The following is a 15,147-nucleotide window of genomic DNA, read 5'->3' on the forward strand; positions in this document are numbered from 1 at the left end:
AAATGAATACCATCTGAATTTGAGAGTTAAACTGATTTTACATTAGTGACTTCTCATTATTGGGCAAGAACAGGCTCCAAATTCTTTATGGGAACCCATTTGTGTTTATCAACGCGACATGCTTGCTCTACTCTTTGCAATTTCTATATGCAACTCCTATACCGGACATGTTTTTGTTAGAGAGAAATATCTGCTAAATGTCAAGATTCATGTAACTTGTATTAATTTTACTTTCAGGACCACGTAAGATTCCTTCTATGTGACTACCGCCAATTGCCTGGCTCTCGCAAATTTAATAGAATTATATCATGGTGAGTTCCTGGTCAACTCCAATATCCATTGATTGCTTTTTTTTTTTTTTTTTTTTGTGGTGGGGGGGGGGGGGAACAACAACTCCAATATTTATGTGTGTTTATCATGCATTTGCTAATTCCTGACTTAAATTTTGACAGTGAGATGATAGAAGGGGTTGGCCATGAATTCATGGAGGACTTCTTTGGCTGTTGTGAGTCGGTGTTGGCCGAAGATGGTCTTCTTGTTCTACAGGTTAATCACAGTTTTTTAATTACACCCTGGGTTTTAGTGGTGTACCACTTGACTAGCTTGATAGATGTAACTCTTTTTTTGGTAGAAGTATTTATCTTTACCATTCTATTTCTTTCATATTCTCTTTAATTTCTTTGAAGTGGAACCAAAGGTGCTGGTCCATTGTCCTGAGGGCTGTCACTGACCATGGTTGATCTTTATGCAGTTTATATCAATACCTGATGAACGGTATGATGAGTACAGACAAAGCTCAGATTTTATAAAAGAATACATTTTCCCTGGTGGATGTCTTCCATCTTTGACTAGAGTAACATCAGCAATGGCATCGGCATCTAGACTATGGTGAAAATTAATATTACCAGCACATTATCAGACTAGAATCGTTTCTTATCCTTTTCTTTGTGACAATTTTACCAATATGTAGAGTATTTAATGCAGTGTGGAGCACCTGGAAAATATTGGAATTCATTACCATCAAACACTGAAATGTTGGCGGAAGAATTTCATGGCAAAGCAGAGGTACGAACAATAACCATGCAGCACTTATATTTACTTCAACAACTGACCTCAATTTCTATTGTTAACTTTATCTCATGATTCATGAAGCCAATATGGATGATATGTGCATAGAGTTACTCTTATGTATCATGTTCTACAAGTACTATGTACATATTTTAGTACATGAGGAGCTTACAAGAGAGTGAATTGTTGTAGCAGTCTTGTTCAAAATAAAGCTTCTTTCAGATGTCATCTCAAATCACTGACGAAACAGCATCCCTCATGGATGTTTATTGCCTCTTCCTGGAAAATATGGACTAAATGATTTTTCTGAAAATTCTGGTTCTGATGGTAAACTTTCCTGTAATTAAAAAATTCTATCATTTCCAATAAAAATTTGGAAATTGTATATTTTGCATCCTTCTATTTTTATTTGATGGACAAGTCATGTTAATTGAAACCATTAACAGACTCTGGGAAATGAGTTGCATTGAACATTACCATTTCTTTTGTTCCATTATCATTTTCCATTCACAAACCCCTGAAATATTATCAAAATTATTTTATTGCAAAGATCACAAGTACAATGAATCACTGAAGATGGGGAATAATTCTCATAGATTTTTTTTTGGGGGGGGGGGGGGGGTGTGGGGGGAGTTGTTTTTATGAATGTATTTGTCTCCTTTTGGGCTAGATCCATGTCGGAGGAATGTGAATGCATCCGAATCTGTGAATGTGCCTGCATCTCTATTAGATTTAATAATTCTGATATTTCAACACTTCGAATCTTGTTACTTTTGTTGATCAAGATTGTGGTGCGTATAATGTGGTCTCTCATAAATTTACGTAAAGTTGTCCATTACCTTGTAACGTTGAGAGGAACATCAACTCTTGGATTCAATCAAAATTTTTAAGACAGAATTCCAGCTATTTTCATGTTTTCACCTTAACCAAATGCTATGGTCTTTCTTTGGTAATTTCATGTTTGGTTCTGATGTGGTGCTTTTAACTCTTTTATTTTTCCAGTAAAATTCGTTCATTGGGATTTGATGATAAGTTCATCCGAACGTGGGAATATTATTTTGACTATTGTGCTGCTGGTTTTAAATCACTTACTCTGGGAAACTATCAGGTATTAATCTCAACTTGCACACAACTGCTTTTTGGTACTTCCATATTAGTAATTACCCCTGGCCTCCATATTTTTGAATGAGAAATGGAGAGCAAACTAACTTAATAATTTTCCCTGGCTAGTAAAAATATAAACCATTAGATTTAAGAATTTATTGAGGTGGTCCTCAGCTATTAAAAGATGGAGAGAAGTGCTGTAAACTAGATTGTCACTCTCCTCATAGTGTGAGCTAACTCATATTAAGGTAATCTGAATGGTAAGTGGTTGAACCTCCTATGAAATTTTTTAATATATAGACATACCAAAATGGTGTGGAAAAAAAAACCTCATTTTCTGTAGGGTGATAAGGAGCCCATGTGACTATTGGGATAGTTCTGGTTACAAAATTATCTTAGCAATTATCTTTGTCAGTGGTCTTATGTCTTTCAAAAATTCAACAATTTACAGGTTTTTTTTTTGGAGTGTTAGTGTGGAGTAGTAGCTAGAAGATGGGTTTCAAACCAGTTCTATGGTATGAACCTTTTTAGACTTGACCTAATAGCAGGTTGGAGTGGCTTTGATCCATTTTTCCACCCTAGCCTAAGTTGAAAAAACAGCTAAAGAAGTTGCATCTTGTTAAACCATAGACATGAGACGAAAACATGTCTTTGCCTTGTTCCAAATTTGTCAACCACTGAAATAAGGCAGTAACTTACACAGAGTTTTCTTCCTCTCAAACTGCAGATGGTTTTCTCACGTCCAGGGAACCTCACAGCATTCAGCGATCGATACAGAGGTGTACCATCAGCATACTGAAAACCTTTGGGTGGTTCCCATTATCTCCATAATTTTTTTTTTTTTTTTTTTTTTTTCAATTTTTTCACATCACTATTTTTTTTCCCTCAAGTTCCATTGGTTGGGTTATCCTATCATTGCAAGGGAAACTTGGTATTTTCTGCTGTCCCAGAAAAGCAAGCAAGTGTTGAACCATCATCATCTTTCATACACCGAGCATTTATTGGCAGAATTTTGAATAGAAGGACTGAATTGTGATTAACTTCTACAAAGCCCTTCCAATATGCACAACACTCCCTCCATAAAAATTCATTTGGATATATGAAACAATGGTCCTTAAGTTGACTTCTTGGCTTTCTACCACATGACATGGTCTTATGGCAACAATCACCAGTTAGGTGACCTGAAGCCAAATTCGTTTGCCATTTAGGAGAATTAGTTTCAGGTCTGTTGACCTGCATGCCACTGGTTCTGGTAAATGCAGTGATCAATACCATTCGGCTTTGCTTAATTCAACACTATTAATCACTTGAGCTCAATGTCTTGCTTAACTATGTCATACTTGAAATTGGTACAGCCACTTTTGCTTTGTACTGTATCATTGAAATGCTTTCTATCTGCATTGCTCCCATTTGCTTAGTACTTTCTTTTTAAATTCTAAGAAGAATATTCAGAAAGCTTTAAAAGAAAGTCTGGAGAGGGTTCTTTAGATGTGAGCAGGGGATTCACTTGAACTGTACCAAGAGGTTGTTTTCCAAATGGGTCGATTGGAAAACTTCTTTCTAGATAAACAATGGGGATTGAGTTTCTTGTCCAGCTGTGTAGTGTATGCTAGTGCCTCCCTATGTCTCTCTCTCTCCTCCATAATAGGGGGCAGATATGTCATTTCATAGGAGAGAGGATAGAGAGACATAGGGGGGCACTAGTGTACACTGCACAGACAGACAGTGAACATTATTCCAAAAATAATAGTGGTCTGATTTTATTTTATTCATTTATTATTTATTATTTTTATTGTTTTTGTTTTGTTTTGTTTTGTTTTGGTTTGGTTTTTGTTTTTTGTTTTTGTTTTTTGTTTTTTGTTTTTTGTTTTTTGTTTTTTGTTTTTTGTTTTTTGTTTTTTGTTTTTTGTTTTTTGTTTTTTGTTTTTTGTTTTTTGTTTTTTGTTTTTTGTTTTTTGTTTTTTTAGAAAAATGATCTGGTAGAGAAATATAGAAATAAGAATGAAACAGTCAGCCTACCCCATTTTAAAGGAAATCACCAACCGTAGCTTTTATAGAGGAATCTCTGCTAGACTTCTAACTACATTATCAATTATTTTATATTATTTTATTTTTGGGGGGGTGGGCGCTACACCACCAATATGCAGTGTCTCTCTTGCAGGTTCTTTTTTATTATTTTCTCTCAATTGCTTTTGAAAACGTCAGCCCCATATGGGTGATGTCTTTTTAAGAATATACATATTATTGGTTTGGCGTGTAAATTCTTCCCCACATTAGTAGCATGAGTTAACCTCTCCCTTTTTTCAAGGTGTGTTCTAAGTTCTAACACTTTGGAGACTTTCATGAAATGGGAGAGAGGCCCATATAATGCATTTCAAGGGGTTTTTTTATTTTTTGGGAAAGAAAACAAATTCAATTAAATGAGAGAAATTAGTACATCATTATCTAGGTTACATAAAGACAAATAAGATTTCCTAATCATAGCCATATAAGCTAAACTGGCAGAAAAAAAACAGCCGCATCATCCCTAGGCTTAAGCCAAAAGGAGAGAGTGGAGAGGCAGTTATAGACATCGAGGAAGAGGTAACTATGCTCCAAGGCCATGAGGTGGTAGTTAGGTTAGAAAACAGGTGTTCAGAATTACTCTACAGTTCCTCTACGCTCCTTCCATTCATTTGTGCTTGTTTAATTCCGAGAAGGAAGCCCCTAGTGGTTGCTTTGATGGATTTTCTTGTCATTAAGTAGTTGATGGTGAATGAGATACATTCCCCATTAAGTAGAAAACAGTTTTCCCAGCCACACTTATTGAGGTTAGGAGCATTACAGATACAGTAATCATAATGATAAAGTCAAATATAGGAAAGAGAAAAGGCAAAGCTTGTGGTGCGGTTGTTTGTACCTATTGAGCTGGCTGCATGGGGGAGAACTACAATTTAGATTGTTAATCCACCATAAGGATTTTGCGTGGATTGGGTTTGTCATGTTTAAAGACAATGTGATTCTATGACTAAATAAAATAACATACTATGATGAAAGTAGAAAAGAAATTACCACGATTCTCAGCAGGAATCCAATTGGAAATTAGAACAATACATAATAAAATGCATAAGAGGAGCAGAAAAGTGTTCAATATTTAAACCCCAAAGGACAGGCAGCCCAAATATGTTTAGCGAACTCACAGTAAAGGAACGTGTGCCATAAGGACTCAGAATGGTCATGACAGAAACCACAAGATTGGTCAATTTGCTTCCATTTTCCCAAAATATCCTTTGTAGGGATCCCTCCATGACAAAGTCTCCAAAAAAAGATCTGAAATTTTGGATGTAAGGGAAGCTTCCGTAAGTATCGCCACAAATGTGAGCAAAGAGATAATCATGTACAATTGATGGAGGATCCAATAGAGTTAGTAAACATGGTAGGAGTTAAAAATTTAGCAGCCATTTTAGTGGTAAGGACTCCTTTTTTAAATAGATGGCACCACCAAACATCAACTTGAGAATTCATAGGGATTTTCAAAATATAATCAATAACAGATAAGAGGAGAAAAGAGGCAGGGAGACTAGTGTTCCATACATCCCCACATATCACATCACTTACCATGCAAATTGAAGAGCGAGGGGATACCTAAAGCAGTGAAGAATTGAGTGAAGCATTGTAGTCAGGTATCCATGGTTCATTCCAGATATCCGTATTATGACCATTACCTATTTTGTGTCGAATCATTTTGGAGAGGATGGGGAGGATACTCACAATACTATTCCATGTAGTTGAGCCCTTTTTCTTCAAAGTAGTGGGGTGAAAAGTAGATCTATTAAGAAAGTATTTGGAAGATAATATCTGAACCTACGAAGAATCCTTTCACAAAGCAGATGCCACCCCAGCTTAAGCAAAAGAGCTTTGTTCTGAGTTTCAGAAGTTCTCAGCTCCAAAACCTTGTGCCAACCAATCAAATGCATCTTTTGATCTTTATTAGAGTTATCATTCAGAAATTCAAGTAGATGGAATCCAGTTTTTTGCAAGTGGCTTTTGGAAAGGCACAACAGGACATAAGGTAAGAGGGGATAGAAGATAAAGCAGACTGAATTAGCACCATACGTCCTGCAAAAGATAGAAGGTTAACCTTCCAAGAGGAGAGTTCTTACCAACTCTTTTAACAATGTGTTGAAATCTATTGCATCTTGATCTGACTGGAAACAAATTGGTGCCAAGATAAGTTGAGTTAGAATCCATTTCCTTGATCTCAATCAGGTTGCAGATGATAGATTTACAGGAACTACTAACATTAGAGCTGAAAGCCAAACCACTATTTTCCAATTGATAGTCAGACCAGAGAGGTCAACAAAAAAGTCCTTAAATAGTGAATATGTCATTGGGGGTGGCTTTGCAAAATATGGAAGTATCATCCCCAAAGAAAAAGTGAGAAATTTCAGGAGCTTTTCGAGCCACAATAATACCTTTGAATATGTTGAGATCTCTATAAGCAGAGAAGAGACAGGAGTGGCCACATTGAAAAGATTGGGGCTAAGGGGGGATCCTTGTCGGATACCACGAGAGGGTTCAAAAAAATATATACTGATCCATTCAATTTGATGGAGAGGATGAGGAGCTAATCAGGTAGCTAATGATATCTTCCCATTTTTCCCAGAACCCAAGAAAGTCAAAGATACCTCTTAAAAAACCTCATTCAAGCTTGTCATATGCTTTAGCCATAAGTTTGATGGCCACAAATCCAAGCTTACATTGAGTTTTTTTTTTTTTTTTTTAAAGAAAGTGGAAATTTTCCTAGGCGATGCTGTTATTATCTGAGATTTGTCTACCAGGCACAAAGGCGGATAGGAAATGAGAAATGATTCTAGGGAGAACAACCCTATGTCTCCAAGCGAGAATATTGGTGATAATTTTGTAAGAGACATTGCACAAGCTTATGGGACGGAAATCGCCAACAGAGGAGGAAGCATGATAATTATGTTGGAACTAGTAGACAGTTTCCTTCACCCACAAAGGAAAAATTCTTCCTTCACCAATTGGTCTAGGTGTCTGGAGATGAGCATCAGGAACATTAGGGAGGCATTATCAACTTCACATAGTAGGGGCATAGTAATTATGAACCCTAGATGTGTGTACTTTTCTTTTATCCATGGTGGAGGAAAACGTTATCCTTGGAACTAGTAGGATAATATCTTCAAAAACCCATCAAAATGAGAATCATAATAGTGGGGTTCGAAGTGTTATAATTTGAAAGCATTCCAACTCAAGCTGCTTCTAGGGGACGTTGCAATCTCTCAGTGTGTGCAGATTATTGTACAGATTATCCACATCATCATATAATCATTTTTTTTTTCATATCATTTTTTAAGATCAGTTAGATTTTCTAGATCATTTTATTGACTTAAGTATCTCTTTGTTTGGTACCAAATATAGTACATTAAGGTTTCCCAAGAAACCAAAAATGCACGAAAGCTTGCTACTTCCATTATCCTTCCATTTTACATGCTCATGGTCCTAGAAAAGCCTCCTTTGGTTAGAGAAGTGTCATGGTTGGGGTGGATGTTCTCCTTAAAGGTATTAGAAAAATTATTAATAGTGGCATAACAATCAATATTTGGTTTGATCCTTGGATTTCCTTCACTCTACTCGAGTGAATTTGTTGCTAATCTTATTGATCCTTCTACTAGGGAATGGAAATTTGACCTATTGTCTTTAATCTCTCTATCATATTTTGCTTTTGAGATGGCAACAATTCCGTTAAGCTCTATTATTTTTTATGATTGTTGGGTTTGAATCTTGAGTCAATCCCATTAGGTTGGGATAAAGCTCACATTAAGTTGGGATCAAGCTCAGTTTCTTATTGTTTGGTCTGTACCTTTGATAAAAGGGGGATCTTTTCAATCAAGATAGCTTACCATGTTTCCAAGTCATCTTCTCCTTCCTTTCAACATCAAATAGACTGAACCTTCTCCCAAAAATCTATTAGGACTTCAGATATGCGACCCAAAATTAAATCTTTTGTTTGGGGAGCCTATCATGATGCTCTGGCTGTAAAATCCAATGTGGTTGAGAGGAATCAAACCTCTTAACCCTTCTTATCCATTTTGTAATGAGCCTAATGCAATTGTTGCCCATGCTCTTTTATCCTGCAACCATGCTAAGCTAGCCTAGTTTGGATCACCTTTTTACCTTCGAAGCTCCAATTCATATTATATGTTTGCAGAGTGGGTTAAGTCTTGATTTGAGGTTCTTGGTTTCGATAAGATACATTGCATAAAACTAGCTCAATTAAATGCTACTCTCTCTTCGGAAATTTGGCCCACGAGAAATAGAAAGTTTTTAAAATGTTTCAACTAATCCAAATGAAATTTTATTCTTGGCTAATATGATGGCACAGGACTTGGCGGCTACATCCATTGACTGCCCTTCTTCCATCAACAATCCCTCAGAAGGGATCTCTTTTTATACTCCCATGCGAAGATATGCTAAACTAAATTCAGATGGTACCTTTATCAAAGGATTAGCTTCCAATTACAGTACTCTCATCCAAGATGATCATGGGTACTTAACTCATTCGGGATCGGGATGCTCATGGGTACTTTTTGCGGGCATTGCTTTAAAAGATATTCCTAAATCTGCCATATTTTCTGAATGTACAAACACAAGGTTAGGTCTTCAAGTTGCTTCAAAGTTGGGAATTCAAAACATTATAGTATTATAGTTGAATCAGATTGTGCTGATTTAATCAAGAGCACCAAACATCTTAGTAATACCTCTTGGGGAATTTTACACTTCAACGAGGACATTTAGGCTGCGTTTGATAATATTCTAAAAAAACATTTCTGAAGTTTTTTCGTTCTATGGGAACGAAAAAATGGAATAAAACGTTTAATGCATTTATAGTGTGTTTTGTTTAAAAAAAAAACAAAAGAATTGATGGTACGACAAAAAATAGTTCCGTCATTCCAGTTTCGCTAAAAAAAAAAACAACATTTTAACACAATAACTAAAATTTTCGTTTTTGACACGAAACATCGTTTCTACAATAGAAACATTACCAAACGCAGCCTTAGATCGTAACCTCTTACTTTTAACAGTCATTTTTCTACACGTTTTGAGAATTGCAAGCAATTCTACTTGCCTTTTAACATCATTTGCAATCTCCTCTAATATTTCTTTTCCCTGTAAATGGGAGGGTATCACCCCACCCTCCTTTTTTTATTTTTTTATTTTATATATTTGAACCCGCCAATTGCTTTAGCTCTAATGCATAATTTCCTTTTCGTAAGACATGCAGGGTCCAAACTCCAAGGCATCAAATTTGCATATGTCGGATTTTAGAATCAAATGCAATCAATTACCCCCTCTCATGTGTTCACGCAGTCTCTACAAAATCCTTGGATTTCATTAATTTGTTTTCACATTTGGGTTCACTCAAACCCAGCTGAAACTTAGCACATGAACACGAGGCTTTGGAGTCAATCTGCAAAATGATGACCACATAGAAGCTACCACATGGCAAACATTTGATGCTGTACCATTTTTAAGTAATCACCTAAGTGGGTGTCCATAACAGGGGCACCCCCCCTCCCTCCCCCCTCCCTCCCTCCCACCCAAAAACTTTTTTAAAAGTAGTGTCATGGGTAACCATATTATTCTTGCACAAGTCGGCAGCGAGAAAGAGAAGTGGTTGGTCCCATGCACCATACCTGCAGCCGGCTCTCTTTCATTAACCAAAATGCCGCACAAAAAGGGAAGGAGGTCCCATTATCTTTAGTGGGTTTGGTGAATGCTCACAAATTAGAGAGAGGAAAAGGGCCTCAAAAGAATGAAAATAGTGAGAACATATCCCCAGAACAATTTTTTTTTCCATAAACAGATAAATTTCAAACACAAAAAGGTAAAGAATGAGAGAGATCAGATCTTCTCATTGAACAAAGGGAAAAAAAAAACGTATTTTATTGCAAAACTATTAGGTAGACACACAAGCCTGCTTCTTAAATATTCTGAATGAAAGGCTTTCCAAGAACTGTTGCTTCCACATTCCATTAATGTTGGGAAGTGGGAACAATTCGTGAAAGTAACTGCACAAATTTTTGGCACAAACACCTAGATTGAACAAAGAAAACTTTTAAGACAACCACGATCAAAATCCTCTAAACTAGCCAAAAGAAAATTGCTATATTTTGAAAAATAGAAAGAGAAGGCAGGTAAGGGAGGAGTGGAAAGACCAAGTAAAACAAAAGAATAGGTTGCATTAAAAAAAAAAAAAAGGGATAGGGAAAGTGGGGGAAAACTCCAGGTTTTCCTACTTCACCAAGTACCTTCATCTGAAGATAAAAGAAAGATCTAACTTGATTTAAATTCAGCATAAGAAAGACAAAAAGGAGTGATAGTCACTTGAGAAAGAACTAACTAGATTTAAATTCACTAAAGGAAATAAGGGAATGAAAGTTCATTAGGTCACACACACCACATCAATCAGCTCAAACAATTTCAACAAGAGAGGATCTTGAGACGGTGATTGTTGTTAGGAATATCTTCAGAGACAGAAAGAGCACCAAAGTGCAAAATGTAAAACATAGAACCACCATATAACCCATTTAGTAGACATACCACAGGTCGATCAGATTTGTAGACTCCCCAAGGATCTTCATGATGTATCTGAAGACTCCTGGAAGTTTGACAGTGTTGTTGGCCAGATCTGACCCTCCATGCCTTGCTTTAATGTGTCGGGCAAATCGTACAAGTCTTCCTTAAATGCCATTCCACGCCACAAACCCCCATTAAAAACCTTTTGATATCGCCCACGAGGGTAGACACCTGGTTCCCATTCAGACGACGGGCATCTCCCTCTCCTCCTGTACAACAAGGCCAAATACAGGAGGAAAATGATTATGCCATTGTCAAATATCTCAACTACCACTACCATTATCGCTAGGCATTACGCAGAGTGATCAACCCAAGTGCCCTATATAGCTCCACGTTGTTTACCAAGAAGTTTCTCTACATCTCTACGTCTCTATTCTTTATCTACAATTCCAAAAGAAGCTACAAGGATACTATTACTATCAAGCATGAGTTTCCAATTATAAAGCTTCGCACTTGCTCCAGTAAATTCCTACTCAACAGCCAGATATTAATGCTAAATCCACACATTAAAAGATAAAAAGAAATATACTTGACTATGTGCCATCCAGACGAACAAAATAAGAAGTCTAATAGAAACTCTAGCTTTAGCACTAGAGAGAGAAAGCAAATCAGCTATGAGACACAACACTAAGCACGCCAAATATAACACTGCAACTTGAAAGCAAATATTAAGAGTATCAACTAATCCTCAGAACTAATACTCATCATCTAATAATAAAATTGCTACTACCGCAAACTACTGGGATTTGAGAAACCCAACCAGTCCCAAAATCTGCTGCCATCCACATGTACGATCGCTTCATGTATGAGATGAGGGGCAGTCCCATAGGAAGATCCATTTGAAAAACTGAGCCAATACCCAGCAACCAAGTAGTCAGGATTACTGCTGTTGTGCCTGTCTGGCCTGAGCACCACCATAACCACCACCATAACCAACCTGCCCACCTGGAGGTCCGTTTGCTTGGCCAGTTCCATAACCTCCTTGTGAAGCATCGGACCTCCAAACAGCATTTGGATACCCTGAACTACCATTAGCATCACCATAACCACTTCCCATGTAGCCACCACCAGTCCCTTGTTCTCCCCCACCCGCACCAGTGGGAGCATTGCTGCTTGGGGCACTACCAGCACGTCCTCCAACAGCACCATATCCACCTGGGTTAGCATAAGATCCATCTCCTCCACCATAACCACCATAACCGTAACCTTGATTACCATAGCTGGCAGCTCCACTTGGAGACTGCCCTGTAGATGCAGAAACAGAACCTCCACTACTAGCAGCGCCACCAGCCCCTGTAGCATTCCATGGAGCTGCGGTCCCATAACCTGCATTAGCACCATAGCCCGTGGAACCATATCCAGAAGGAGCTTGATTACTCCACGGACTTCTTGGGCCACCAGGAGGGCCATTCAGATAACCAGCACTTGGAGCATTAGGATTTCCATAAGCCCCAGCAGGGCCACCATACCCAGCACTGGCACCACCATAGCCACCAACACCATAACTACCATACCCAACACCATTATTTGCTGCACCATATCCATATCCAGGTGCACCATAGCCTGAAGAGCCATATGCCGGGTAACCACCTCCGGCTGTTTGAGGTTGCATGTATCTAGTGGCATCCACCCGCCCATCATATGAACTTGCATTACCACCAGAAGAACCATATCCCTGATAGTTCCCACCACCCATTGCACGGCCGCCACCTCCAGGGTTTGCATCTTTTGGAAGCGCGCGCTTGACTTCAACTAGTTTACCATTCAATTCATGGAAAGTCTTGTGCAGGACTCTATCAACAGCTTCCTCCGAATCAAAGGAGATGAAACCAAATCCACGAGGACGTTGGGTAGTCTGATCATACATTACTACTACATCAGTTACATGGCCATATGTCTCAAAATACTGACGGAATCCATCTTCTGATAAAGTGGGAGGCAAACCTCCCACAAATATTTTCTTGGTCCTAGTATTGCCCCCACTTCCAAGATTTCGGCCAGCATTAGGGTTTCCAGACCTAGAGGAAGTGTGTTGTTCCTCTCTTGACAAAGCCCTTTTAGCTTCAACCTGATTAACCAAAGCAGGGGTTATAGTGCAGAAGGACGAACATGTTGGTAGCAAGGACACTACAACTACATATGCAGAAAAATTAGAGATCCACAAAATGGAAAAATAAAACCTCCCAGGAACAAGTTCATAACAAGATTGATGTGATATAACTAAATATTGGTATTAGCTCACAAATGGTCACATTGTAAATATCAAAAAAAAAAAAAAAATCCTGGTGTGGGTGGGGGGGGGGGGGGGGGGGGGGGTTGGGCACAACAGCCAATTGACCTGTAATCTGGCACACAGACCAAAATAATCACAGGATATCCTACAGATGCAAAGGGAATTACTATTGAAACTGACATAGAAGGAAAGGGATAACATCATAAAATAAAAGAAACAGACCACTATTCCTGTAATAAAGAATATTACGGTGAAAGGAACAAAGGATTTTGTGTATAGCCATAATTAAAAATACTACATTAACTTACTCTATTAGCATTAATGTCAGCATCCCCCCAAGGAGGAAGAAAGTGATGGCTCATTGCAAGTACCAGTAGAATCACAAGCCAAATTTATGAGCAAATTCTGAAAGTACGAAATCCAAAGCCGAAAGTTCATAATTAAGAAAGAGATATAATACAGCAACTGTTCCTAAACCATCAACCACTGAAGCATTAAGCCCTCCTTTTAATCCACTACTAAACATCTAGATGATCACTTAAACCAACACAGATTAAGTTACATCAGTTTCAACTGAATGATATAATCATTCTGCTCAAATAAAATGCCACATACATATTTCTGTAAACATATAAACATAACAATCAAGCTACTTGAAAATAAATATTCAAATCCAAGTACTAACCTAAATTAGCCAATAAATCTAAAAAAAAAAACTCCAGCAAACGCAGACAAAACTAGTAACTATCAAGAACACAAACTGTAGATATCAATAAGAAAATTCCACAAACATTATCTCAAACTACACCCACCCCCTCCACACATTCCAGCCACCAGACCAAAATGTAAGATAACTTCACCGCAGCAGAAAATAAACCTATCGTTAGGGCAGAAACCCTCAAACCGGACCCAAGAAAGAAATTTTACCCTAAAATTCTCAGAACACATAAATCAACAGAGTAAAATAATGAAATGAAAATCGGTGCCTCATAAAATGCCCTAACGTATAATTAATCAAATCCACTCGAAAATAACGAAAAACAACAAAAACGCACGAACGATAACAATGAGACAACAAAAAATAAAATGCGATCCAACAACACCCATCAAAGGTAACACATAAAAGCAACGATTAAAACCATAAAACGGATAAAAAATCAAGTCATACCGTTCTCCCATCGATGGTGTGCTTCTCCTGAAGAACCCTATCGAGGACCGCGGGATCCGAAAACACAACAAAACCAAATCCTCTCGGCCTCCCAGTAATCTTATCGCGCATGATCACAGTCTGCGATACCTCCCCATAGTTCCCAAAATACTCCTTCAGTTTATCTTCTGAAGTATCCCAAGAAATCCCACCAATGAAAAGCTTACCTTGATCTGAATCCATTGAAATCTACCTAACTAATCTGAACCCACCTCAGTTTCAATCCTATAGATACTGTATCTTCTTCCCCTGTTCTACCTCGCTCTCTTCTGTAAAAGCTGAAGAAGAAGAAGAGGAGATGGAGAAGGGGCAAAGGGCTTTTGCCAAAAGGGACGCCGACTTTGGCCTTAGCGAAAATATCTACACAACCGTATGCCCTCGACAGAATAACATTAGAAATTTTATAATTTTTTAACGGCTGAGATGGGTTGTTTTGGATGGTCAGGATCTCTTCTATATTTCAACTAGAATTGACGGTCCTGATTCAATGTAGGGTTTTGAATTTTAAACCTGAGAAAAAAGGTTTCTATAGATGGAACTTTACACCTCGATACATGAGGATGAAATGACCAGTCCATTCCCCTAAAATGAAAAATAATATCTCCAAGGATGCTTCATCATATGCTCTTGTTGGCACCCTCCCCACAAGAGACACTTTCTTTTTAAATATTGCCAATTTGGAATAGAATAGATGGGTAGGTTTGATTTAGTTGTAGATGGGTAGGTTTGATTTAGTTGAAAAAAAAAAAAAAAAAAAAAAAAAAACAAAAGGGAGATTAGATTCAGAGCCCAATGCCATTTAAGGAACTTTGTCCTAATAGCAAAGGATTTTTTTTTTCCCCTATTAAAGGGATGAGAGATATTCTTATAGGTTTTTTTCCTTTTTTAAAGGATT

The 15,147-nt window shown here is 37.7% G+C and overlaps 2 protein-coding genes across 4 annotated transcripts in view; one reads left to right on the plus strand and one right to left on the minus strand.

The window, feature by feature from the left end:
• Positions 1 to 3,295, plus strand: part of LOC122092215 — a 68,252-nt gene extending 64,957 nt beyond the window's left edge. The window contains exons 41-46 of the mRNA XM_042662555.1: positions 238 to 311; positions 453 to 546; positions 752 to 888; positions 985 to 1,065; positions 2,071 to 2,176; positions 2,900 to 3,295. Coding sequence (XP_042518489.1) covers positions 238 to 311; positions 453 to 546; positions 752 to 888; positions 985 to 1,065; positions 2,071 to 2,176; positions 2,900 to 2,971 — 564 coding nt within the window. The 3' untranslated portion in view covers positions 2,972 to 3,295. The remainder of the gene's footprint in view (positions 1 to 237; positions 312 to 452; positions 547 to 751; positions 889 to 984; positions 1,066 to 2,070; positions 2,177 to 2,899) is intronic.
• Positions 3,296 to 10,560: 7,265 nt separating this feature from the next.
• On the minus strand, positions 10,561 to 14,610 carry LOC122091637 (heterogeneous nuclear ribonucleoprotein 1-like). Of its 3 annotated transcripts, none has more exons than XR_006143971.1 (3): positions 14,214 to 14,610; positions 11,573 to 12,880; positions 10,561 to 11,021 (listed from the first exon to the last, which is right to left on the minus strand). XR_006143971.1 is itself a non-coding variant. In XM_042661669.1 (2 exons), the coding sequence occupies exons 1-2, from the start codon at positions 14,433 to 14,435 to the stop codon at positions 11,693 to 11,695; spliced, it is 1,410 nt and encodes a 469-aa protein (XP_042517603.1). In that variant the 5' UTR covers positions 14,436 to 14,610; the 3' UTR covers positions 11,319 to 11,692. The 3 variants fall into 3 exon arrangements, 1 of the variants encoding a protein (XP_042517603.1); XR_006143970.1 differs by having other exon boundaries at positions 11,543 to 12,880; XM_042661669.1 differs by lacking the exon at positions 10,561 to 11,021 and having other exon boundaries at positions 11,319 to 12,880.
• Between the last annotated feature and the right edge of the window lie 537 nt (positions 14,611 to 15,147).

Source organism: Macadamia integrifolia, chromosome 10 (genome assembly GCF_013358625.1).
Source record: "Macadamia integrifolia cultivar HAES 741 chromosome 10, SCU_Mint_v3, whole genome shotgun sequence".
In the NCBI taxonomy this organism is placed as follows: domain Eukaryota; kingdom Viridiplantae; phylum Streptophyta; class Magnoliopsida; order Proteales; family Proteaceae; genus Macadamia; species Macadamia integrifolia.

Bases quoted from the DNA above. Each gene is read 5' to 3' on its own strand.
- LOC122091637 (XM_042661669.1), bottom strand. From the start codon at position 14,435: ATGGATTCAGATCAAGGTAAGCTTTTCATTGGTGGGATTTCTTGGGAT. The intron at 12,881-14,213 runs GTATGACTTGAT...TTGGTTAATCAG, and splicing joins ACACCATCGATGGGAGAACG to GTTGAAGCTAAAAGGGCTTT.